Source organism: Argiope bruennichi, chromosome 10, assembly GCF_947563725.1.
Source record: "Argiope bruennichi chromosome 10, qqArgBrue1.1, whole genome shotgun sequence".
In the NCBI taxonomy this organism is placed as follows: Eukaryota; Metazoa; Arthropoda; class Arachnida; order Araneae; family Araneidae; genus Argiope; species Argiope bruennichi.
Window position 1 is genome coordinate 79,470,647 of NC_079160.1, and position 22,897 is coordinate 79,493,543.

The window sequence follows — 22,897 nt, forward strand, 5'->3', positions numbered from 1 at the left end:
CGGACGGAAGTTTATGCTCACCGATTATTTTTGAACAAATAATACCACAAAAATAGGGAGAAATCTGATGAAGAATGCATCTCGAAGATTTCTTCAGAACACAATTCAAAATTGAAGCCGCGTCCGTGACAGGACTCGAACCTGCAATCTTCTGATTCGAAGTCAGACGCCTTATCCATTAGATCAAGCGGACGGAAGTTTATGCTCACCGATTATTTTTGAACAAATAATACCACAAAAATAGGGAGAAATCTGATGAAGAATGCATCTCGAAGATTTCTTCAGAACACAATTCAAAATTGAAGCCGCGTCCGTGACAGGACTCGAACCTGCAATCTTCTGATTCGAAGTCAGACGCCTTATCCATTAGATCAAGCGGACGGAAGTTTATGCTCACCGATTATTTTTGAACAAATAATACCACAAAAATAGGGAGAAATCTGATGAAGAATGCATGTCGAAGATTTCTTCAGAACACAATTCAAAATTGAAGCCGCGTCCGTGACAGGACTCGAACCTGCAATCTTCTGATTCGAAGTCAGACGCCTTATCCATTAGGCCACACGGACGACGGCTAACGCTCTCCGATTATTTATGAACAAATAATACGGCAAAAATAGAGAGAAATCTGATGAAGAATGCATCTCGAAGATTTCTTCAGAACACAATTCAAAATTGAAGCCGCGTCCGTGACAGGACTCGAACCTGCAATCTTCTGATTCGAAGTCAGACGCCTTATCCATTAGGCCACACGGACGACGGCTAACGCTCTCCGATTATTTATGAACAAATAATACGTCAAAAATAGAGAGAAATCTGATGAAGAATGCATCTCGAAGATTTCTTCAGAACACAATTCAAAATTGAAGCCGCGTCCGTGACAGGGCTCGAACCTGCAATCTTCTGATTCGAAGTCAGACGCCTTATCCATTAGATCAAGCGGACGGAAGTTTATGCTCACCGATTATTTTTGAACAAATAATACCACAAAAATAGGGAGAAATCTGATGAAGAATGCATGTCGAAGATTTCTTCAGAACACAATTCAAAATTGAAGCCGCGTCCGTGACAGGACTCGAACCTGCAATCTTCTGATTCGAAGTCAGACGCCTTATCCATTAGGCCACACGGACGACGGCTAACGCTCTCCGATTATTTATGAACAAATAATACGGCAAAAATAGAGAGAAATCTGATGAAGAATGCATCTCGAAGATTTCTTCAGAACACAATTCAAAATTGAAGCCGCGTCCGTGACAGGACTCGAACCTGCAATCTTCTGATTCGAAGTCAGACGCCTTATCCATTAGGCCACACGGACGACGGCTAACGCTCTCCGATTATTTATGAACAAATAATACGGCAAAAATAGAGAGAAATCAGATGAAGAATGCATCTCGAAGATTTCTTCAGAACACAATTCAAAATTGAAGCCGCGTCCGTGACAGGACTCGAACCTGCAATCTTCTGATTCGAAGTCAGACGCCTTATCCATTAGGCCACACGGACGACGGCTAACGCTCTCCGATTATTTATGAACAAATAATACTGCAAAAATAGAGAGAAATCTGATGAAGAATGCATCTCGAAGATTTCTTCAGAACACAATTCAAAATTGAAGCCGCGTCCGTGACAGGACTCGAACCTGCAATCTTCTGATTCGAAGTCAGACGCCTTATCCATTAGGCCACACGGACGGCGGCTAACCCTCTCCGATTATTTATGAACAAATAATACGGCAAAAATAGAGAGAAATCTGATGAAGAATGCATCTCGAAGATTTCTTCAGAACACAATTCAAAATTGAAGCCGCGTCCGTGACAGGACTCGAACCTGCAATCTTCTGATTCGAAGTCAGACGCCTTATCCGTTAGGCCACACGGACGACGGCTAACGCTCTCCGATTATTTATGAACAAATATTACGGCAAAAATAGTGAGAAATCTGATGAAGAATGCATGTCGAAGATTTCTTCAGAACACAATTGAAAATTGAAGCCGCGTCCGTGACAGGACTCGAACCTGCAATCTACTGATTTGAAGTCAGACGCCTTATCCATTAGACCACACGGAAGACGGCCAGCGCTCTCCGATTATTTATGAACAAATAATACGGCAAAAATAGTGAGAAATCTGATGAAGAATGCATGTCGAAGATTTCTTCAGAACACAATTCAAAATTGAAGCCGCGTCCGTCACAGGGCTCGAACCTGCAAACTTCTGATTCGAAGTCAGACGCCTTATCCGTTAGGCCACACGGAAGACGGCTAACGCTCTCCGATTATTTATGAACAAATAATACGGCAAAAATAGTGAGAAATCTGATGAAGAATGCATGTCGAAGATTTCTTCAGAACACAATTCAAAATTGAAGCCGCGTCCGTGACAGTACTCGAACCTGCAATCTTCTGATTCGAAGTCAGACGCCTTATCCATTAGGCCACACGGACGGCGGCTAACGCTCTCCGATTATTTATGAACAAATAATACGGCAAAAATAGAGAGAAATCGGATGAAGAATGCATGTCGAAGATTTCTTCAGAACACAATTCAAAATTGAAGCCGCGTCCGTGACAGGACTCGAACCTGCAATCTTCTGATTCGAAGTCAGACGCCTTATCCATTAGGCCACACGGACGACGGCTAACGCTCTCCGATTATTTATGAACAAATAATACGGCAAAAATAGAGAGAAATCTGATGAAGAATGCATCTCGAAGATTTCTTCAGAACACAATTCAAAATTGAAGCCGCGTCCGTGACAGGACTCGAACCTGCAATCTTCTGATTCGAAGTCAGACGCCTTATCCATTAGGCCACACGGACGACGGCTAACGCTCTCCGATTATTTATGAACAAATAATACGGCAAAAATAGAGAGAAATCGGATGAAGAATGCATCTCGAAGATTTCTTCAGAACACAATTCAAAATTGAAGCCGCGTCCGTGACAGGACTCGAACCTGCAATCTTCTGATTCGAAGTCAGACGCCTTATCCATTAGGCCACACGGACGACGGCTAACGCTCTCCGATTATTTATGAACAAATAATACTGCAAAAATAGAGAGAAATCTGATGAAGAATGCATCTCGAAGATTTCTTTAGAACACAATTCAAAATTGAAGCCGCGTCCGTGACAGGACTCGAACCTGCAATATTCTGATTCGAAGTCAGACGCCTTATCCATTAGGCCACACGGACGACTGCTAACGCTCTCCGATTATTTATGAACAAATAATACGGCAAAAATAGAGAGAAATCTGATGAAGAATGCATCTCGAAGATTTCTTCAGAACACAATTCAAAATTGAAGCCGCGTCCGTGACAGGACTCGAACCTGCAATTTTCTGATTCGAAGTCAGACGCCTTATCCATTAGGCCACACGGACGACGGCTAACGCTCTCCGATTATTTATGAACAAATAATACGGCAAAAATAGTGAGAAATCTGATGAAGAATGCATGTCGAAGATTTCTTCAGAACACAATTCAAAACTGAAGCCGCGTCCGTGACAGGACTCGAACCTGCAATCGTCTGATTCGAAGTCAGACGCCTTATCCATTAGGCCACACGGATGACGGCTAACGCTCTCCGATTATTTATGAACAAATAATACGGCAAAAATAGTGAGAAATCTGATGAAGAATGCATCTCGAAGATTTCTTCAGTACACAACTCAAAATTGAAGCCGCGTCCGTGACAGGACTCGAACCTGCAATCTTCTGATTCGAAGTCAGACGCCTTATCCATTAGGCCACACGGACGGCGGCTAACGCTCTCCGATTATTTATGAACAAATAATACGGCAAAAATAGAGAGAAATCAGATGAAGAATGCATGTCGAAGATTTCTTCAGAACACAATTAAAAATTGAAGTCGCGTCCGTGACAGGACTCGAACCTGCAATCTTCTGATTCGAAGTCAGACGCCTTATCCATTAGGCCACACGGACGACGGCTAACGCTCTCCGATTATTTATGAACAAATAATACGGCAAAACTAGAGAGAAATCTGATGAAGAATGCATCTCGAAGATTTCTTCAGAACACAATTCAAAATTGAAGCCGCGTCCGTGACAGGACTCGAACCTGCAATCTTCTGATTCGAAGTCAGACGCCTTATCCATTAGGCCACACGGACGACGGCTAACGCTCTCCGATTATTTATGAACAAATAATACGGCAAAAATAGTGAGAAATCTGATGAAGAATGCATGTCGAAGATTTCTTCAGAACACAATTCAAAATTGAAGCCGCGTCCGTGACAGGACTCGAACCTGCAATCTTCTGATTCGAAGTCAGACGCCTTATCCATTAGATCAAGCGGACGGAAGTTTATGCTCACTGATTATTTTTGAACAAATAATACCACAAAAATAGGGAGAAATCTGATGAAGAATGCATCTCGAAGATTTCTTCAGAACACAATTCAAAATTGAAGCCGCGTCCGTGACAGGACTCGAACCTGCAATCTTCTGATTCGAAGTCAGACGCCTTATCCATTAGATCAAGCGGACGGAAGTTTATGCTCACCGATTATTTTTGAACAAATAATACCACAAAAATAGGGAGAAATCTGATGAAGAATGCATCTCGAAGATTTCTTCAGAACACAATTCGAAATTGAAGCCGCGTCCGTGACAGGACTCGAACCTGCAATCTTCTGATTCGAAGTCAGACGCCTTATCCATTAGATCAAGCGGACGGAAGTTTATGCTCACCGATTATTTTTGAACAAATAATACCACAAAAATAGGGAGAAATCTGATGAAGAATGCATCTCGAAGATTTCTTCAGAACACAATTCAAAATTGAAGCCGCGTCCGTGACAGGACTCGAACCTGCAATCTTCTGATTCGAAGTCAGACGCCTTATCCATTAGATCAAGCGGACGGAAGTTTATGCTCACCGATTATTTTTGAACAAATAATACCACAAAAATAGGGAGAAATCTGATGAAGAATGCATCTCGAAGATTTCTTCAGAACACAATTCAAAATTGAAGCCGCGTCCGTGACAGGACTCGAACCTGCAATCTTCTGATTCGAAGTCAGACGCCTTATCCATTAGATCAAGCGGACGGAAGTTTATGCTCACCGATTATTTTTGAACAAATAATACCACAAAAATAGGGAGAAATCTGATGAAGAATGCATGTCGAAGATTTCTTCAGAACACAATTCAAAATTGAAGCCGCGTCCGTGACAGGACTCGAACCTGCAATCTTCTGATTCGAAGTCAGACGCCTTATCCATTAGGCCACACGGACGACGGCTAACGCTCTCCGATTATTTATGAACAAATAATACGGCAAAAATAGAGAGAAATCTGATGAAGAATGCATCTCGAAGATTTCTTCAGAACACAATTCAAAATTGAAGCCGCGTCCGTGACAGGACTCGAACCTGCAATCTTCTGATTCGAAGTCAGACGCCTTATCCATTAGGCCACACGGACGACGGCTAACGCTCTCCGATTATTTATGAACAAATAATACGTCAAAAATAGAGAGAAATCTGATGAAGAATGCATCTCGAAGATTTCTTCAGAACACAATTCAAAATTGAAGCCGCGTCCGTGACAGGGCTCGAACCTGCAATCTTCTGATTCGAAGTCCGACACCTTATCCATTAGACCACGAAATTAAATTGCCGTCACAATATAACAACCTTCGAGAAATAATGATATCGGATTAAATAATGATACAATGATGTCTCCGATTAATTAAAGTAATGATTATCTTCATTACTTTATTCTCATATCTCCCATTAATCCGATTGATACTTTTTGCACCATTCGAAACTGCAGTGTTTTTCTGTTGGCATAAATTTCATGAATTCTTAATTATTATATATTGATTAATTAAATATCCTATAGATGATGAATTAATTAATAAGTATGCCCATCTTATTTGTCACGGAACACTAGAAGAATGAGCAGTTATATATAGCGATGTTTTTTAAAATACACTTTGAGATGCATTTGTCTTGCAGTTTCTGTTTTAAGAATTTTACGGCAATAATTTTTATTGTATTAGTATTGCAGAAGATTTTTTTTACATAATATGCCTTAGGAAGTCTCATGTGAATTAAATGATGAATGCCATTTCTCTAACTCATATTGAAAAGAGATTTAAATATCCGTCTAATATTGACAGGAAAAATTATTTTTATCAAAAAATCACAGCTATATGAAATCCTGATACGTTAAAAACTGAAACATTTCCAAGAGGGAACATTTGTAAATAAAGCCAACAATGCCAATGTACAAAATGACTACAGATTTTTTTTATTTCTTTTTACTATCATTTTCTAATTTAAAGATGTTTTTTATCTCATATATTGTATTGATCTAAAATAGCCTGGATCTGACAAATTCACGCATCTCTGTGACCTTCAGATATGGGTGATATCAAACAAGTTTATTTTGAAAAATTAGAAGACAGCCTTGAATCTTAGTTTGCTGAATCTAACTGTTTCCCTTTATCATAACAAGTGATTAAAGATATACCAGTAATTTAAGTAAGAGTTTTAAAAAATGTACTGTGTTAAACGCATTAATATTAGTATAACAATCTTAATTTTCAACGATTCTACGGTTCTTACTCTTCTCCCTTTCAGCAAATGCACTTGTCTCTTCATGATGATGGTTAGTTGTCAGCACTATAAGTCAAATTCTAATTAGAAAATAATGCAAACAGAAAGAATAAAAAAATCAAACTCTAAAAGAATGTGTATAAAATCCATGGGGTGATTGATAGATACATTGTAAAAATATTTATTGAAACTTTCAAGTTAAAACTTTAAGTTATATAACAAATAAAAACAGAGGAATACAAAATTTAAAATAATATGACGAGTACTTATAGAAATTTTTATAATTTTCAGTTCTTTGAAATTCTAATTCTTTATTCAACAACGGGAAAGTACAGAAGATAAAATATAAGAGAGCATTTGCACGTTTATATGCGTTATTGTGATTCTCTGTTCCCAAAGAGCACTCATACTCTTATACACACTCTTATGATTCTCTGTTCTTCGAGAACACTCATACTTTTATACACACTCTTATGATTCTCTGTTCTCCGAGAGCACTCATATTCTTATATACATACACTCTTATGATTCTTTGTTCCTCGAGAACACTCATATTTTTATATACACTCTTATGATTCTCTGTTCTTCGAGAACACTCATGCTTTTATATGCATTCTTATGATTCTCTGTTCTCTGAGAGCACTGATATTCTTATATACATTCTTATGATTCGTTATTCTAAGAGAGCATTTGTACATTTACTGAGACACATTTGTACACAGACTGAGCAAATCATGCAGAATTCATGCATCATTCACAGTTCATTATGAATGTTAGCACGTCCATATTTAAGATCAAAACCTTTCCCCCGATATGATACAGTCGCAAATCATTATCGAATAAATTTTGTAGAATAAAAGATAATAAATATTTGTATTACTAATCTTGGGCTTTCTTCCAACAGGTGTTCATGGGCAGCCCATCGGAAGGAGAGCTGCAGCGGGGAGATACCATTCTCCAGATACAGGGCAGAGACACTCTGGACATGACGCACATGGATGCCCATGACCTCATCAAAGCAGCGGGCACAAGGCTGCAGCTCCTCATTCGAAGGTAAATTATAATAATAACATGAATTTTATGAATATTAGTTCAAGAATATAATATTATATTTGTATATTCCATGGACAATAAAATTTATTTTATGGAAGTCAGTAACCGTAATTTTAAAAGAGTTATTCCTATCCTGCTTTAAGATTCGAGTAAATTGCACAATTTTTGTCACGATAGTATACACAGCAATAGAGGGTGAAAACTTAACTGCCATGTCTGAAACGTCGATCGTAGTCACCTTCCATGACTTGGCTTCTTCTAAAGGCAATTGTTTTTCCGTCATCGGAGTTAAAGTAACTCGACTCTGCATAATTGTTTTGTTCGCCACTGCTTACTTAAGTGATAACCTCTAAGCCACGAACTTTCTCCTCTATAATATGGTAACAGTTAAGTGAAAACGGTTACCACATTTCATAAGTTATGGAAAGTTTTTTTTAAAGTTTAACACATTTAGACAGTAGCTCAATTATTGCAGTTAATCAGCCGAATCATTCGAATGCTTAAATGATTTTCAATTATACATATGTTGTCATAACCATCAATAATTTTATGTAAAAGCCTTATTTCATCTTTATTCTGTGATAATATTAATGTTTGTATTTGCTGCAGCTAGTTCTTTTTTAAAGAGATCGAATTATAGGAAACCATGTCGCTCTACGTTGAGAAAGTAAGACATCAGGCTAGCTGCTTGTACAGCATTTTAATTTCTTGCATTCAAAACGCCAAAAATATCCCAGAAAAGAAGAAGCCTTCACATAATTAAACTATTAACAAATATTTATGGCAAAAGGGACGTAAACATGTGCAAACTTATTTGTGTCAAAGCAATAACTAAATTGTTTATAGTACAACATTACTTATAGATACCAATTTTGGATGGGGAGGAATATGCGTCTTGTAGAACTCTTTTTTTAAAAATTAGTTAAATTTCAACTAATTAAAAAAATTCCGTTTTTCCAAGATAACTTTCGAAATATCATTGCATCAAAATGAATTTAATACTACTGTAAAATTAAAAGCCATCATTAATGGCCTCCCTGAAACTTTCTCACACAATCGCCAATGGAGAACTTATTTCCTAACCCTTGGATAAAATTGACCGCGAATATCTTGGATGGCTTTGGTGAACAATAAATAGTTAATAACTGTGGTGTGAATCTAGTATTTTTATTGAATCTATAGAGCGAATATATATTTTGGGTACCCTTTTCCTTACTATTCGACACCAACATTTAATACTAAATTATAGCTGTAAACACAAGATCACATGCTGAAGTAAACTGGGGGAAACCCCTGGGGGAAATTGACCGAGAATATCTTGGATGGTTTTGGTGAACAATAAATAGTTAGGAACTGTGGTGTGAATCTAGCATTTTTATTGAACCTATAGTGCGAATATATATTTTGGGTACCCTTTTTCTTACTATTCGACACCAACATTTAATACGAAATTATAGCTCTAAACACAAGATCACATGCTGAAGTAAACTGGGTGAAACTCCTGGGGGAAATTGACCTAGAATATCTTGGATGGCTTTGGTGAACAATAAATAGTTAGGAACTGTGGTGTGAATCTAGCATTTTTATTGAACCTATAGTGCGAATATATATTTTGGGTACCCTTTTCCTTACTATTCGACACCAACATTTAATACGAAATTATAGCTCTAAACACAAGATCACATGCTGAAGTAAACTGGGTGAAACTCCTGGGGGAAATTGACCTAGAATATCTTGGATGGCTTTGGTGAACAATAAATAGTTAGGAACTGTGGTGTGAATCTAGCATTTTTATTGAACCTATAGTGCGAATATATATTTTGGGTACCCTTTTCCTTACTATTCGACACCAACATTTAATACGAAATTATAGCTCTAAACACAAGATCACATGCTGAAGTAAACTGGGTGAAACTCCTGGGAGAAATTGACCTAGAATATCTTGGATGGCTTTGGTGAACAATAAATAGTTAGGAACTGTGGTGTGAATCTAGAATTTTTATTGAACCTATAGTGCGAATATATATTTTGGGTACCCTTTTCCTTACTATTCGACACCAACAATAAACACTAAATTATAGCTGTAAACACAAGATCACACGCAGAAGTAAACTGATTTGCGTCTTTGCATTTACACGTATGCGGAAATACAGACCTACAGACGGTCATTATTACCAATCCTCTTTTTCTTTTTTTATAGTTATATTTCTTCCATATCGATTTTAAACCATAAAACAGTTTTAAGTTCTTTTAAAAAACATTTTTGTCATTTTATATACTGATTGAAACAAACCAGTTTCCCTTACCTTTCCTTCATTTTTAAAAATTTCCAAGTGACAAAGAATGATCGCTTCAAAGAGCGACAAGTAAGTGTTCCGATGACAGAACGGATCCCTTAGAGATTTACACTTTAGAGTTGAGAGACACTTTCATCAAATAGAAGTATGGCAACTAAAGTCACAGTACTCTTTAGAAAGGGAAAAACCAGAACCTATTTTTCCTTTTCGAAGGGCAATTCAGATAGTATGAATGACAACATGGCCGACTGGATATGGAATCGGTAAATGCTCGATTAAAAATGAATCTGGAATACATCTGTGTTTGATGTTTTTATACGTTCAGTCTGTGTCATCCTGTGTTTGTAAAATATTTGCAATATTGAAATAAAATTATTCAAAGGTAAAAAGGATTGATTATTAGGAACACATAGCAACAGAAATGTGTATTTAGTGCAACAGAATTAGTTTAAAAAGGGCTTTATATTATCTTGAAATCAACCATACACGTATTCTTATTTTCGAATAAAAGACAAAAGAATTCAAGTCCCTAAAGCTGGAAATAATTCTTCTAATGACAAGTCAGAAAGGATTAATAAAGCCAAAATGCAAATTTTATTTATAAATAGCAAAATAGTAAATAGTTTCTTACCTAAAGAAAGTAACGTAATACAGAAACATATCCAAATTACTTTGTTTGGGCTTAGCTGCATTAAATACTTCCTTTTAAAACCGCATTATAGCTAATTTAGGGCAGATCTTATAGCATTGAACAATGGTCATATAACGATGGCCATCAGCCTATGATTTGGTACCATTACACTAAAAGTCCTAGTCCCACACGTTGATGGACGTTTGAAATTTAGCAACAGAAATATTGGAACCTCCGGCTGGTATTTACAATTTTTCGGTGGATTCCAAGATTGAAATATATTTAAATAACGTTAAAGAAAAAAATTCTGTCGGTTAGCCGAAAGATAGATTTTTTTGGTCTTCATATATAAGGAGTAGAAAATTTTATTCATTCTATCATTTCCTCCTCAAGTCTCATAAAGATTTGAGGGATGTTGGTGGAAAAAAAAATGCAATTAAGTTATTGGTTAAAAAACAGTCAAATTTAGGGTGGGAAATTCATCATTTGAGCCTATATAATTTCTAAGCAGTTGTAAACATCAAAACATTTTCAGTTTAAAAGTTATTTGATGTGATGACGATAATTCGCCTAATTTGAATTATTTTTCAAGCATTAAGAAATTGTGGGGAACCTTAATGGCTATCCCATTCCACCTGTAAGCATTCAGATGCATTGAATTATCTTAATACCACGATAACATAGGCGGATCTTTAGTTGAGTCTTAGAAACTATGGTTGAATCCTCACTAGGCATGATACAACTCCTTCCGTAAGAGGCATGTTTTGCCTAACCACACATCGTTTCTGTACATCATTAGCCAACCACACATCATTTCTGTACCCACCAGAGTATCGAGAACCAACCATTATGCTGGAGGGAGGAATTACGGGAAAAGGAAAATCTTAGTCCCATACCATTTTCACATCCTTTGAACTGGATGATACACCAATAAATTCAACAGAAAATTTTCACCTTCTTCACGACATACTCGTACCTACCTCTTTTCGTGGGCTTCGTGCAAATGAAGTTCTTATCGAGTGTACTTAGAGCAACATATCCACAAATCATGAGAAGGACCCATAATAAATAATGAGTCATTCAAAATATTTCTTGTTCAAATTATGGATATTGTGATTGATCTATAATTTTATGACAAAAAGGAAATTTCATATATACTTCAGGGAAAAAATAATTATTCATGGTTAATTTATTGCCAATTAAGATTATCTTCTTCACAGGTTACCAGGAGCACCTCAGACACCATTCACTCCTACTAGTCCCCTTCCAACCTCCGATGGTATGCACCCCTATGCGAAGCTTCTCCGAGAAACCGAAGCCGCCCGAACGCTTCCGAAAGCACCGATGTTCCAACCAATGTCCCCTCCGAGGGTGACGCCTCAGCCGCCCAAGTTCACGCCTCAGCCTCCAAGAGAGTACACCTCTTCACCTCTACCAACCCACCGCACCCCTTATTTCCCACCAACGCCGAAAAATTTAGCCGACGCCGAACTGATCGAGTATGCCAAGGAGAAATATACAGAAAGAGATGCTATGAGCCATCAGGTAAATATATATATTTTTCAGAAAGTGGTAAAAGAAATAGTGGCAATATGATTTTGTTATTTTAAGTAATTCGAATCAAATAAAGAAAAAAAATATGGGTCTTCTATCCTATAATTTGTTTTTTTTACAACACTGCTAGATGTTCGATAATAATATCGTCATTTTGAATAAAATTCCTGGATCATAATGACGCAGCCACAGAAGTTCGATTTAACGATCCGCCATAGTGGCTTAAAATGTCCACTCATAACTTCACCATTTTCGATGTATTGCCTCCTCGACAGTGGTAGCCAGCCCTGTGAAAGAGCTTGATTTGACGACCATGATTCAAAATGTCCTCTCATAACTTTATCACTTTCGATCTATTTCCCAGACCGTAGTCGCCCTGTGAAAGAGCTTGATTTGACGACAGCATATTTGCAATAATGATTTAAAATGTCCTCTCGTAACTTCATTATCGATCTGTTTCTTAGACCACGATGGCCCAGTGAAAGGGCTTGATTTGACAACAGCATTTTTGTGACAATGGTTCAAAATGACCTCTCATAATTTCGTCATCTTCGAACAACTTCCAAACTGTGGAAGCCTACTGATAGGATTTGGTCGTTGGCAGACTCGCTAAGATTGTTCAAAAAAATCTTCTCATAACTTCATCATCTTCGATTAATTTCTCAAATAAGCCTTATGGAAGAATTTGATTGGACGACAACAGATTGACCAGAATGGCTCAAAATGTTTTTGTATAATTTTATTAACTTCGACCAATTTTTTGAACTATAGTGCCTTATTGGATGATTCTTCATTTTGGTTGGATAATCACTGATTTAATTTTCTGTTCCATTGAAATCTACTGTAGGTCGAAGGACATCATATTGAAATATGAAGAAATTCAGGTTTCGGTGTTGACAAGTTCTCAAAAATTTTAGGCTTTGTTTTCTATAATTCTTCTATATTAAATAAATCTATAATTTATCAATAATAAATCAATGAATTTCTTCGAGAAAACTAAAACTGCATTGTTATCTGCAGCATTTATCACAGATTATTCAACTGTTTTAGTTTAAAAACTACAGAAAATGAGTTAAAAAGTACTTTTCTATAGTAACTGAAAAGTTTCCAATTATATAATAAGTACAAAGACTGTTTAAAATGGCATTGCAGTTATTTTTTGTCACCATAATTGGAAATCTTATAAATATTCAATCAACTTTCATATAACAGCAATCATTTGCCAAAAATTCTCTTATTTATGTCTGAATTTTAACAAATTTGAATATAAAGTCTATAGAAAATAATTCCTAATTGTCATCTTATTTGTCATTTAGAAAACATAACCTCATGCAGAGGGTACCAGATATTTGTCTTGAGTCTTTATTCATTTCCAACAAATAGTCCAGCCATAAAGCAATCATAGTTATAGAATACGAATCGCTAGTTTTCTGTCAAGTAATTTGCAATTAATTAACTTCCAAATATCCTATTATTAGAAAAATTGAATCTCCTCCAACAGAATGACTTCCCGCTGCTTTATGCATATTTTGATCTTATGCTAAAATTTCGCTGTAGAATCAAGCATTAAATCAATGGAGATTTAAATATCATAATGACATACTTTATATTGTTTAGATTGATAAATGCATTGTTGGATATATACAAAATCTGCATTTTTATATAATATCCTGATCCTATTAGCATTATTTAGTAAAACATTCTTACCATATTAACATCTTAAACAAAAAAGAATTTCACTATATTTTTAAAGAAGCACAAATCAAATTATAAAGTTTTTGAATTTCACTATTTTAATTCATTCAATTAACAGACTTCAAGCAACAGCTGCCCATTAAGAGACATCCTCATTTTATTTAGAATCCACTGTAATAGTTTAAAATCATCTAAATAGTAATATTCAAAGGTTCAAAACTAGATTAATTTTGATCACACAAAAGCAAACCTTTTGTTTAAAATAGTAATGGTCAAGAAACATTTACTAAATATGAGCCTTATATATAAAATCTGGCGATAAAAATGCATTTAATTATCCCCAAAGTTTTGAATTCATCGAAAAATTTAGAATTCTTTCAAAATACAATTTTTGGGAGTAAATTTAATTTATATAGAAGCTGTTCAGTCGATTTGATAAATTTATAAATTTGCATATTAATTTATTATTATATGAATTTTATAAGGATATATTTAACTATTCTTTTATTTAAGAATGTGTTTTGAAGAACAATCAATATTTTATTTTAGAAATCGAATTTTAAAAACAGCATTTTCGTTTCAGTGAAAAAAAAATATTTAATATATCTGATTTTTTTTCAGCAAAATTCGAAATCAAAATCTTAATTTAAACTCAAAAATCAAATAAAATTTCATGACATTAAAACTATTTTAAGTGTCTTGCAATTCTAATAGTTAAACTCTTTTTTTTTTTTTTTGTTGCCACTTTTATTTGAAAAGGAAAATGTAAAATTAATTTTCTTATTTTCTGTTTGTGAAGTAACCCTAATAAAAAAAATACAAAAGAAGACGTTCTTTTAAACAAAATGGAGGTAAAAAAAATTACTCAATGAAAGAACTGACAAGAAGGGGAAAAAAAAAGTCTGCAGACGACATTTTTTTCTTTCTTTTTTTGAAAGATGGGCAAAAAGTGAATGGCGACGCATCGTATCATTGTAGGAGGTATTTTAGAACCTGGTAAACAGAGAAGACAGAATGTGTTATTTTTGGCTGCTTTGAGGTCAAAAACATTCGGGAAAGTAAACGTTTTATGTTTTTGGCGAATGCGAAGACGGTGTCATAAAACGGGAAAGATAAAGAATTGCTGTGAGAATTCGTAACACTCTTTCTTTTTAGTGAAAAGCGGAATTTTTAGAAGTTAAATTAGTCTTGTGACAACTGTTCTTCGCGTAATGACGATACTGTCAGAAAGAGAGTAAATCTTTAAATAAATTTTTGGATTGAGAAAAATTTAAAATATAGCAATGTTTTCTTTAATAGTTATTTACTCTGAAAATAGCTACTTTAAGTGGAACTTTAAATTAATCCTTTTAATAAAAAGAAAAGTAGTAAATTTTAATTTTAGAAACGTCTTTTGTATAACCGCTTCTTAAAACTGAGTTTCATGTAGTTTGCCATTACTTTCAATTCAACATAATAAGTAATTGTGTTAAAAAAGTAAAAATAATGATTGAATTAAGTAACATAACTTTATTACTATAAATATTAAGCTATATAACTAAGTTAATTAAGTAAGTTAGTTATAATTAAATTAAGTAAGTATAAGTCGTAGAAATAAATAATATAAATGTAGTAGAAGTATCGGTATATATACTATATATAATAGCGTAATGCAATATGTGTATTACTATAAGGAAATATAGGTAATTATGAAAGAATGTTAATTAAATAGTTAGTTATAGTTTAGATTATGTGCAATTATGTCAAGTTTATTAACGCTTATCAATGTGCACAGCTATATTTTCGTTATTATTATTTTTCTATTATTTTTAATTATTTCTTTTGGAAAGGAATAAGGAGGGATTTTGTTTCCAAAAGAAATGAAATATGAGAGGCTTTAAAGAGCATTTAATGAACTTGTTTTCATTAAGATGGCGTCGCCCGTTAAGCTGCGTACTCGTACCAACAAATTAACTATGCGATTTATGAGCCAAATGTATTTTTTTCTGTGTTCATGAGATTTTTAAATATTGTTACAAATCTGTAATTTTGCTTCCCAGTACGACTGGTGACATCGTATAAAAACAGGATGTATGACCTGTCCTGTGCATGCTGAGGGGGTGCCGCGTCAATGACCTCACAGCTTGGCGACAAACTTGGCGATCATTTGGCGACTTGGCGATGAATTTGGTGACTTTGGTGACAAAATGGATCATGCTGGAAAGTTCGAGAAGTTTCACGAGCCATCCAGTAGGAACCGAGATACACCCAGAGACGTCCTGATTGGTTTGAAGATTCTAGCCCCGCCTCCCGTAACTATAAAAGACGGGCACTCTGAAGCTGCAGGGAAGAAGTGGTGGTGAAAGTGAAGTCGTGTGAGAAGTAGCGAGTTGGCAGCTAAAGCGAGAAGTTCAGCCGTTGGAAAGATGGTAGAGCGAAGCTCCCAGGAACCCCTCTCCTGCTGGATTCTGTCTATCCGCTTCGTGTGCTGCTGTCTACTGAAGTGTGCTACTGTCGTCTACTGTGTTCGTCTCTGCTGTACATAGTCTGTGTACTCGTCGTCTTTGTGCTGTCCTGTCTTCGTGTAAATAAACGTCGTTGTTTTTTTCTACTGCCGCCTGCTGATTCAGCGTTCTCCACACCATATAACTTCCACTATCCAAACGAACTCGGAAATTTCGTAATATATATATATATATATATATATATATATATATATATATATATATATATATATATATATATATATATATATATATATATATATATATTTCATTAACAAGAAAACTTTTAAAAGTGATGAGTTTTAAACTTTTAAAAAATATATAGCATATATATTCTATATATACATAAATCTCGTGATCACAGAAAAAAAATACAATTGGCTCATGCATCGCATGATTAATCCGTTGGCATGAGTATGCAGCTTAATCCAAGACGCCATCTTGATGAAAGCAGGATCACTACTAGCGTAGCTGGATTATGAATGTAGAAAGATTGAGAATTATACTTTTAGGAAATATAAATATATTTTTTAACTGAGGTATTTGTGAACAATAATTTTCAAAGCACTCTTTTAGCCTTTTTGAGAACAATATTTCTTAAAATAATGAAATATTTCAAGTATTATACGAAATGATTGTTGTAATAAAGCGTAATTAAATATATTAATTTAATGTGATGCATACAATTGTTAAATTTACAAAAACCATGAACTGATAACTGATTTTTTAAAAATAAGCGTTCGTAAGAAGAATTATTGGGAAACTTGATCAGATAAATTACATAAAAACCAAGCAAGCATGCTATTTTCAAGTATCTCTGAAACCGAGTGATTTTCATCAAAGGTGAAAGCACAAACTCATTTCATGCAAAAAAAAAAAAAAAAAAAAAAAATGCAATACACCTTTTACGAACCAAAATTAATACCTTTTTCTAAGCTCACCTTGGTTTCTGAGTATTACTGAAAAACAGGATACGATATAAGGTGTCAACTCTATTTATGATCCAATAGCTAATTTCGAAAGACAGATAACTAGATATAGAAATGTACTTCCAATACCCCCAAAAAATGCTTTATACAACACAAAAAAGTTATATTTTATATCGTTTTAGCCGATAAATGGATTATTGAAAAAAATTTCTGCGACCGATATTGATGAATTATGAAGATTTGTATACCGTTATCTTAGATGACTTTGAGAAAACAGTGGTATTTGATTGGGCTGAAATAATAAACTTCTAACCTTCATAACTCTGTAAATTTTAATCTCAGAAGAATGGAGTTTTTTGTTTAAATTGTTAGTGTTCCAGTTTTATTTTACAAATTGAGATTAATAGGACTAGAAAAATGTATATAAATATAGATTTCGTAATTTTTTTAATAGTAAATTTATTGACTCTTCTTTTTATAATTTAAAGTATTATTTTCAACTGGAAGCATATGTTTACCTCTAATGGCTTAGAATTGAGTTATTGAGGTACATTTATTTCCATGGGGTAAGCGTTTAATGAATGAAATGCATGAACATAGACGAGATGCAAAGATAGTGTGAAAAGCAAAACATTGAGAGCTGATTCATAATGCCAATGAAGTGAAAGAATTTTTTAAAAAAAATGTAAAAGTTGAGCATTGAAATAAGAGCAATATGACAATATATGTCGGACAGACTTTTGACAATGACATTGCGAACACCAATGCTCCTTAGAAATTAGTAACTGAGTAAGTTAATTAATCTTTTTCTGTTTTTTTCTGCATATGTTCCACGTAAAAATGGACCAATTACCATATTATTTTTATTAATATTTTTTCAAGAATTAATACAGCTTTTGTCAATTTTTTCAGGGCTACCGTACACTGCCATTGATTTCGCCAAAGCCGAAAACAAGGCACGACGTTCCAATAGGTTCTTATTTGCGACATCAGCCCGACCCCAACTGGAAAGGAAGGGCAATCATAGGACCTTCTGTAGTAAGAGCTATATTTTCAATTATAAATGCATGATCTATGAAGCAAAAACACTTTGACTTGTCCGACTACTGTAATATTTCTAATACTTCTGGTATTTATTATAAATATTTTACTGGCAAATTTTTTTTTAAAAATACATTCACGTAAGGAAATTTATGCGAATCAGTAACGAGAAATCACTTCAGGACCAAACTGAATTGTGTCCAAAAGTTAGGTTACAAACACGAAACCTGGCACAATAATAATAGTTTACTGAAATAAAATTCAGTACACTTTTTTTAAAATACGGAAATGAAAATAAAAAATAAAAAATTATGACACATGATATATTCATAACTGCCCAGTGAATAAGGAATGTGACCATAATTCTCAGATTTACAAATCTTATAGAGAGTCTTCATACAGAAAATAAAGTTGTTGACCAGTTCTTGGGTAAATCCCTTTGTTCTGACAGCGATGATTTCAAATCAGGGTGGCTCTTGGGAAGGAGGTGACAACGCATAAAAACTCTTTCTAGAACATCCATCAGGTTTTAGAGGATTGTGATTTGGTCATTTGGCTGCCAACACCAGTTAACGAATATCCGTTTCCGCTATGAATTCATATGAATTCCGAACTTAGTATAATAAAATCGTCGCAAATAGTTTATTGATTAAATCTCATGTAAAAAGTGAAATAACTTTATATGAATCTACTGCCCACTCTTGTGAAGTCACAAAAACCGCATCAAAGGCATGTATGATCGATCGAATTTGATTTTTGCCAAGTCAATGAAAGCACCTCTACCGAAAGGATCAATTTTCCTTAAATTAGAATATTGATTGAAGCTCTTACTAGTTGAAAATTCATCGAAAATAATCGGTGTATGTACAGAATTTCGGTTCATCATTGAAAAAATATTCCTATATTGCTGTGTATAAAAATGATGCTCTTACGTATATAAAAACTGGTTATTTTCTCCTAAGTATTGGGGATAAAAAGATATCGTTGGTATCGTAAAGTAAGAACACTTCGCGTCTATGCACGTGAGAGCAGTTTTCCCAAGAAACTATTGTTTCAGTTGCCTTTTCTGCCCGTTAGTTCTTATTGGGCAGGCGTTCTGGCATAGGGGTAGAGCGTCTTCCCCGTGATCTGGGCGTCCCGGGTTCGAGTCCCGGTTTGGGCATGGTTGTTCTTCCTGTTCTATCTGTGAGATGAGTGAGTGTGCCCTCCTGTAAAAAGGGGTTGTGCAAGCGAATGAGTGATGCGTGAGTGGCAAAGTCGTACTCTTGGCCCTAGTTGGCGCTACTATAAAAAATAAGAGACGCTCCCCTCGGGCTTAAATCGCTGTCTTCGTGACAGCGGGCTTGTCAGTGGCAAGTGCCATAAGAAAACAAACAAACAAACAAGAAGATATTGGATGGATTTCCTGGTGGTGGTCCTTTTAGTCTCGAATTAGTATCATAACCCGAATACTAATAAGTGACATCCTTTTCAGTTTGGCCACAAACAAAATTTTTAAATATTAATAGCATCTAATCTGAATAATTGTTAAATATGCATTAGAAAATTAATTTTTTGGATATCAGTGTATACATCACTAATATGCATAAATTTAGTAGAAAACAGAAGGTGCTTGCTTTACTTCCTATAGTTTAAAAAATATTTATGATATTAAGACCTTCATTTTGAAATACATTATCTGAAACTATTCATTAAAACCATAAGAAATAACACAGGCGATGATTTTTGATAATTAGCTATTCATAGCTATTAAGTTAATCTCTCACGTGATATATTAAATTTCAACAATCCTTTTGGATCATAGGCCGAAATCCAACTTGATCATAATTTGTCCAATTTGTCTGGAAATATATGGAGCATAGCTTTTGTGGCATCTTCGTTTGCAAATCTGATTGTCTTCTAGTAATAACTGCAGATTCGAAAACTGAGTTTATTAAATCCTCACCCTTCACGTGATTAATCTTACCAAATTAAATCCATCGAGATTACTGGCAACCTATGGATAAATGAAGAGGAAAGTCTTTGTGCCGCTTTTGATCTTGGTTCTGGATGACGTAATCCGCACCAAATGGCCCTTCACGATTTCAAAACGTACTGATAATATAATTAAACAAAAAATAAAGCCTATTTTTAGATATATTTTTAATGGGTTGACTTACCATCTCCAAATTGCGCGATTTGTTATGCACCAGTCTGACACAAAAATCGTTTAAAGCATTCTATAGGATTGATCATTAAAATTACCGAATGAAACTCGACAAATCTGCCACAGAGACTGTACATGGTAGTTTGCAGCGATACTGTCATGAGTTGTGCAAGATATATTGTAAGTCGTGCATGCTCCAAAATGGAAGAATTATCCGGAAAGACAAGAGATTCATCGAAAAAATCCAAAGTGAATCGCAGAATGTTTCGAATACGCTTCGAAAAAAGAATTTCCAAGATTTTTTGTAAAAGTGACAAGAACACTTGCAGTACTGTACTATGGTACAAAGACAGGTCCATAGAGGAGCTTCAACATGAATATCAGAAAATATTTGACATGCTGCTTAAAATGAACTTAAAGGACCATTCTTTATGGGAAATAGTGTGCTAAGGGCCAAAGACAGATCTATCGAGTAGATTCAAAATGAATAGTAGAAAATATTTAAAAGTAGATTTCAAGGATAATTTAAAAATAATCAGTACGCTGGCTGTATTATGGAGCAAACAGAGTTAAATACGTAGAGATACAATATGAAAATCAGAAAGTGCTTAACATGCTTCAAGAAATACAATTCTAGGACAATTCCAAAGTGCTAACAATGCCAGGAGATCACGTTGAAATTAATAGCTTATAAACGTAGATAAATTGTTTTTTGACAACAGAGGCTATTTCGGAACTTTTGTAGGTTCACTGTTTTTTATTCTAATATATCAACCTAAATCTAGAACTAATAACAATCATATGGAGACAAATGAATGATTCTGGACCAGTTTGATACTTTCATAAAAATTTTATTTACCCATAACTTTTTTCCAGGCTAATTTCAACAAATACCCTACTCCCACATACTCGACGATCGGACACTACAACAGAAGACCTAAGACACCACCATCTGGAGCCCCTATGTTCGAACGTCCCTTGAACGATAGTGCCCAACTAGTCCATCATCAGTACAACTCTCCAATGTTCCTCTATTCCCAGAAGAACGTTGAAGATACCATTAAAGAGCAAACAGGCGTACAAGTAAAGTAAGTTGTTTCCATCGCCACTTTAATTGATTAATTTTATTTCCCTGTTTGCTTCAACACATGGTGATTCATAATGAAAGAATACGCGTAATAATTTTGAAATAAGAATTTTTTTTGAATTGGTAATGATTTACAAAATCGTATGATATATATCAAGCTTTTTTGAGTCAAAATAAATCCGACTTTTATGTATGTCATGACATTGAAATAAAAGTTCAAGTTTATCAGTTAATAATTTTAACTATCTATATATTTAAAATAATTAATAAAACGAAGGAACAGTTTCCTAATCGCAAACAATGATTCGATTCCCTAGGTAATGACCCAAAAATCACTTGCTTGCACTTGCTTACTCAGAGCATTGCAAGTTGGTGAAAAAGACCTAGTCAATAAATTTCCATCCATTTGGTATCATCTAAACTGATTTCAACAGTAACTGATTTACATTTCTTAATCCTAATTCTTTTGCAGGAAGCCAACACTAAATGTAAACAAACCTCTGCCAGCCAGTCAAGCCGGCCCACTCTCTCCTGGAACTCCAGGGAATCTTGCCCCGGCCAAACCTGGAACAAAACTGACCAACATAGTGGATATCACTCTGTCGCCAACCTTCCAGATGATTCAGGAGGCTGAAAACAGGTCAGCTAGTCCCCTGCCTGAGCAGAAGACTCCCACTCTTCCAAGGAGAGCCCCAGGACCGGCGGCCCCTAAGCCTTTCTTTGCTGACCAAGAGAGAATCAACTCTTTTGGTGTCCCTAAAGAAGTTATTCACCAATCAGGAAGCTTCAAGACGCTCATGTCGTCTTTGTATGGCCCTGAGCAAGCAGCCTGAGTTGCCCATTTGTTGAGTTGTTGTTGTTTTTTAAAGACAATATTTACTGATTGCTTCAAGGTTCTTGCCTTTATTTTCTGCTTTGAAATAAATGAGTCATTATAGACACTCTGCTTCTTTAATTCTTCAGTTGATCATTTCAGCTGACTGATTATGATTTAGTGAATCACAATAGACAATGAATAATATGTGCCAGTTGAAATCCTTGGACTTGTAATATAAAGCTGAGAAATAAATAAATTCCAAATGGAATGTGCAATCTTTTTAATTAAGACATAATAGCTTTGTTTGTTTGAATATATTCTTTATTTGTAAAGCTACCAAATGATTCTATTTATGTTTTAATTTTACTTATTGACATTTTCTTGATTGGATAATTTATTTATAGCATTTTCTGTGTTTCGTAATGTTTTAAATCCACAGTGACAGAAGATGGTTAGATTAAATTTAATTTTGTTTATTGATTTGGTATGCTCAAGTGACAGACAAAAAAGTTGTAAACAAATCAATTGTTAATTAAATTCGAAACTATTCTTTAAAGTCGACTAAAAT

The 22,897-nt window shown here is 34.9% G+C and overlaps 1 protein-coding gene and 19 non-coding genes across 21 annotated transcripts in view; 1 reads left to right on the forward strand and 19 right to left on the reverse strand.

Moving 5' to 3' along the window:
* LOC129988178 (PDZ and LIM domain protein 7-like) overlaps positions 1–22,597 on the forward strand; it is a 73,165-nt gene extending 50,568 nt beyond the window's left edge. For both annotated transcript variants that reach the window (XM_056096334.1, XM_056096333.1), the window contains exons 2-6: positions 7,501–7,649; positions 11,798–12,122; positions 18,151–18,276; positions 21,302–21,513; positions 21,985–22,597. In XM_056096334.1, the coding sequence (XP_055952309.1) occupies positions 7,501–7,649; positions 11,798–12,122; positions 18,151–18,276; positions 21,302–21,513; positions 21,985–22,345 (1,173 nt within the window). In that variant the 3' untranslated portion in view covers positions 22,346–22,597. The remainder of the gene's footprint in view (positions 1–7,500; positions 7,650–11,797; positions 12,123–18,150; positions 18,277–21,301; positions 21,514–21,984) is intronic.
* Positions 497–569, reverse strand: Trnar-ucg (transfer RNA arginine (anticodon UCG)). Its single transcript has one exon. It is a non-coding gene; the product is annotated as a tRNA-Arg (tRNA).
* On the reverse strand, positions 685–757 carry Trnar-ucg (transfer RNA arginine (anticodon UCG)). Its single transcript has one exon. It is a non-coding gene; the product is annotated as a tRNA-Arg (tRNA).
* Positions 1,061–1,133, reverse strand: Trnar-ucg (transfer RNA arginine (anticodon UCG)). Its single transcript has one exon. It is a non-coding gene; the product is annotated as a tRNA-Arg (tRNA).
* Positions 1,249–1,321, reverse strand: Trnar-ucg (transfer RNA arginine (anticodon UCG)). The gene has a single exon. It is a non-coding gene; the product is annotated as a tRNA-Arg (tRNA).
* On the reverse strand, positions 1,437–1,509 carry Trnar-ucg (transfer RNA arginine (anticodon UCG)). The gene has a single exon. It is a non-coding gene; the product is annotated as a tRNA-Arg (tRNA).
* Trnar-ucg (transfer RNA arginine (anticodon UCG)) lies at positions 1,625–1,697 on the reverse strand. The gene has a single exon. It is a non-coding gene; the product is annotated as a tRNA-Arg (tRNA).
* Trnar-ucg (transfer RNA arginine (anticodon UCG)) lies at positions 1,813–1,885 on the reverse strand. Its single transcript has one exon. It is a non-coding gene; the product is annotated as a tRNA-Arg (tRNA).
* Trnar-ucg (transfer RNA arginine (anticodon UCG)) lies at positions 2,377–2,449 on the reverse strand. The gene has a single exon. It is a non-coding gene; the product is annotated as a tRNA-Arg (tRNA).
* Trnar-ucg (transfer RNA arginine (anticodon UCG)) lies at positions 2,565–2,637 on the reverse strand. The gene has a single exon. It is a non-coding gene; the product is annotated as a tRNA-Arg (tRNA).
* Positions 2,753–2,825, reverse strand: Trnar-ucg (transfer RNA arginine (anticodon UCG)). Its single transcript has one exon. It is a non-coding gene; the product is annotated as a tRNA-Arg (tRNA).
* Trnar-ucg (transfer RNA arginine (anticodon UCG)) lies at positions 2,941–3,013 on the reverse strand. Its single transcript has one exon. It is a non-coding gene; the product is annotated as a tRNA-Arg (tRNA).
* Positions 3,129–3,201, reverse strand: Trnar-ucg (transfer RNA arginine (anticodon UCG)). The gene has a single exon. It is a non-coding gene; the product is annotated as a tRNA-Arg (tRNA).
* Trnar-ucg (transfer RNA arginine (anticodon UCG)) lies at positions 3,317–3,389 on the reverse strand. Its single transcript has one exon. It is a non-coding gene; the product is annotated as a tRNA-Arg (tRNA).
* On the reverse strand, positions 3,505–3,577 carry Trnar-ucg (transfer RNA arginine (anticodon UCG)). The gene has a single exon. It is a non-coding gene; the product is annotated as a tRNA-Arg (tRNA).
* On the reverse strand, positions 3,693–3,765 carry Trnar-ucg (transfer RNA arginine (anticodon UCG)). The gene has a single exon. It is a non-coding gene; the product is annotated as a tRNA-Arg (tRNA).
* On the reverse strand, positions 3,881–3,953 carry Trnar-ucg (transfer RNA arginine (anticodon UCG)). Its single transcript has one exon. It is a non-coding gene; the product is annotated as a tRNA-Arg (tRNA).
* Positions 4,069–4,141, reverse strand: Trnar-ucg (transfer RNA arginine (anticodon UCG)). Its single transcript has one exon. It is a non-coding gene; the product is annotated as a tRNA-Arg (tRNA).
* Trnar-ucg (transfer RNA arginine (anticodon UCG)) lies at positions 5,197–5,269 on the reverse strand. Its single transcript has one exon. It is a non-coding gene; the product is annotated as a tRNA-Arg (tRNA).
* Trnar-ucg (transfer RNA arginine (anticodon UCG)) lies at positions 5,385–5,457 on the reverse strand. Its single transcript has one exon. It is a non-coding gene; the product is annotated as a tRNA-Arg (tRNA).
* Positions 22,598–22,897: the final 300 nt, after the last annotated feature.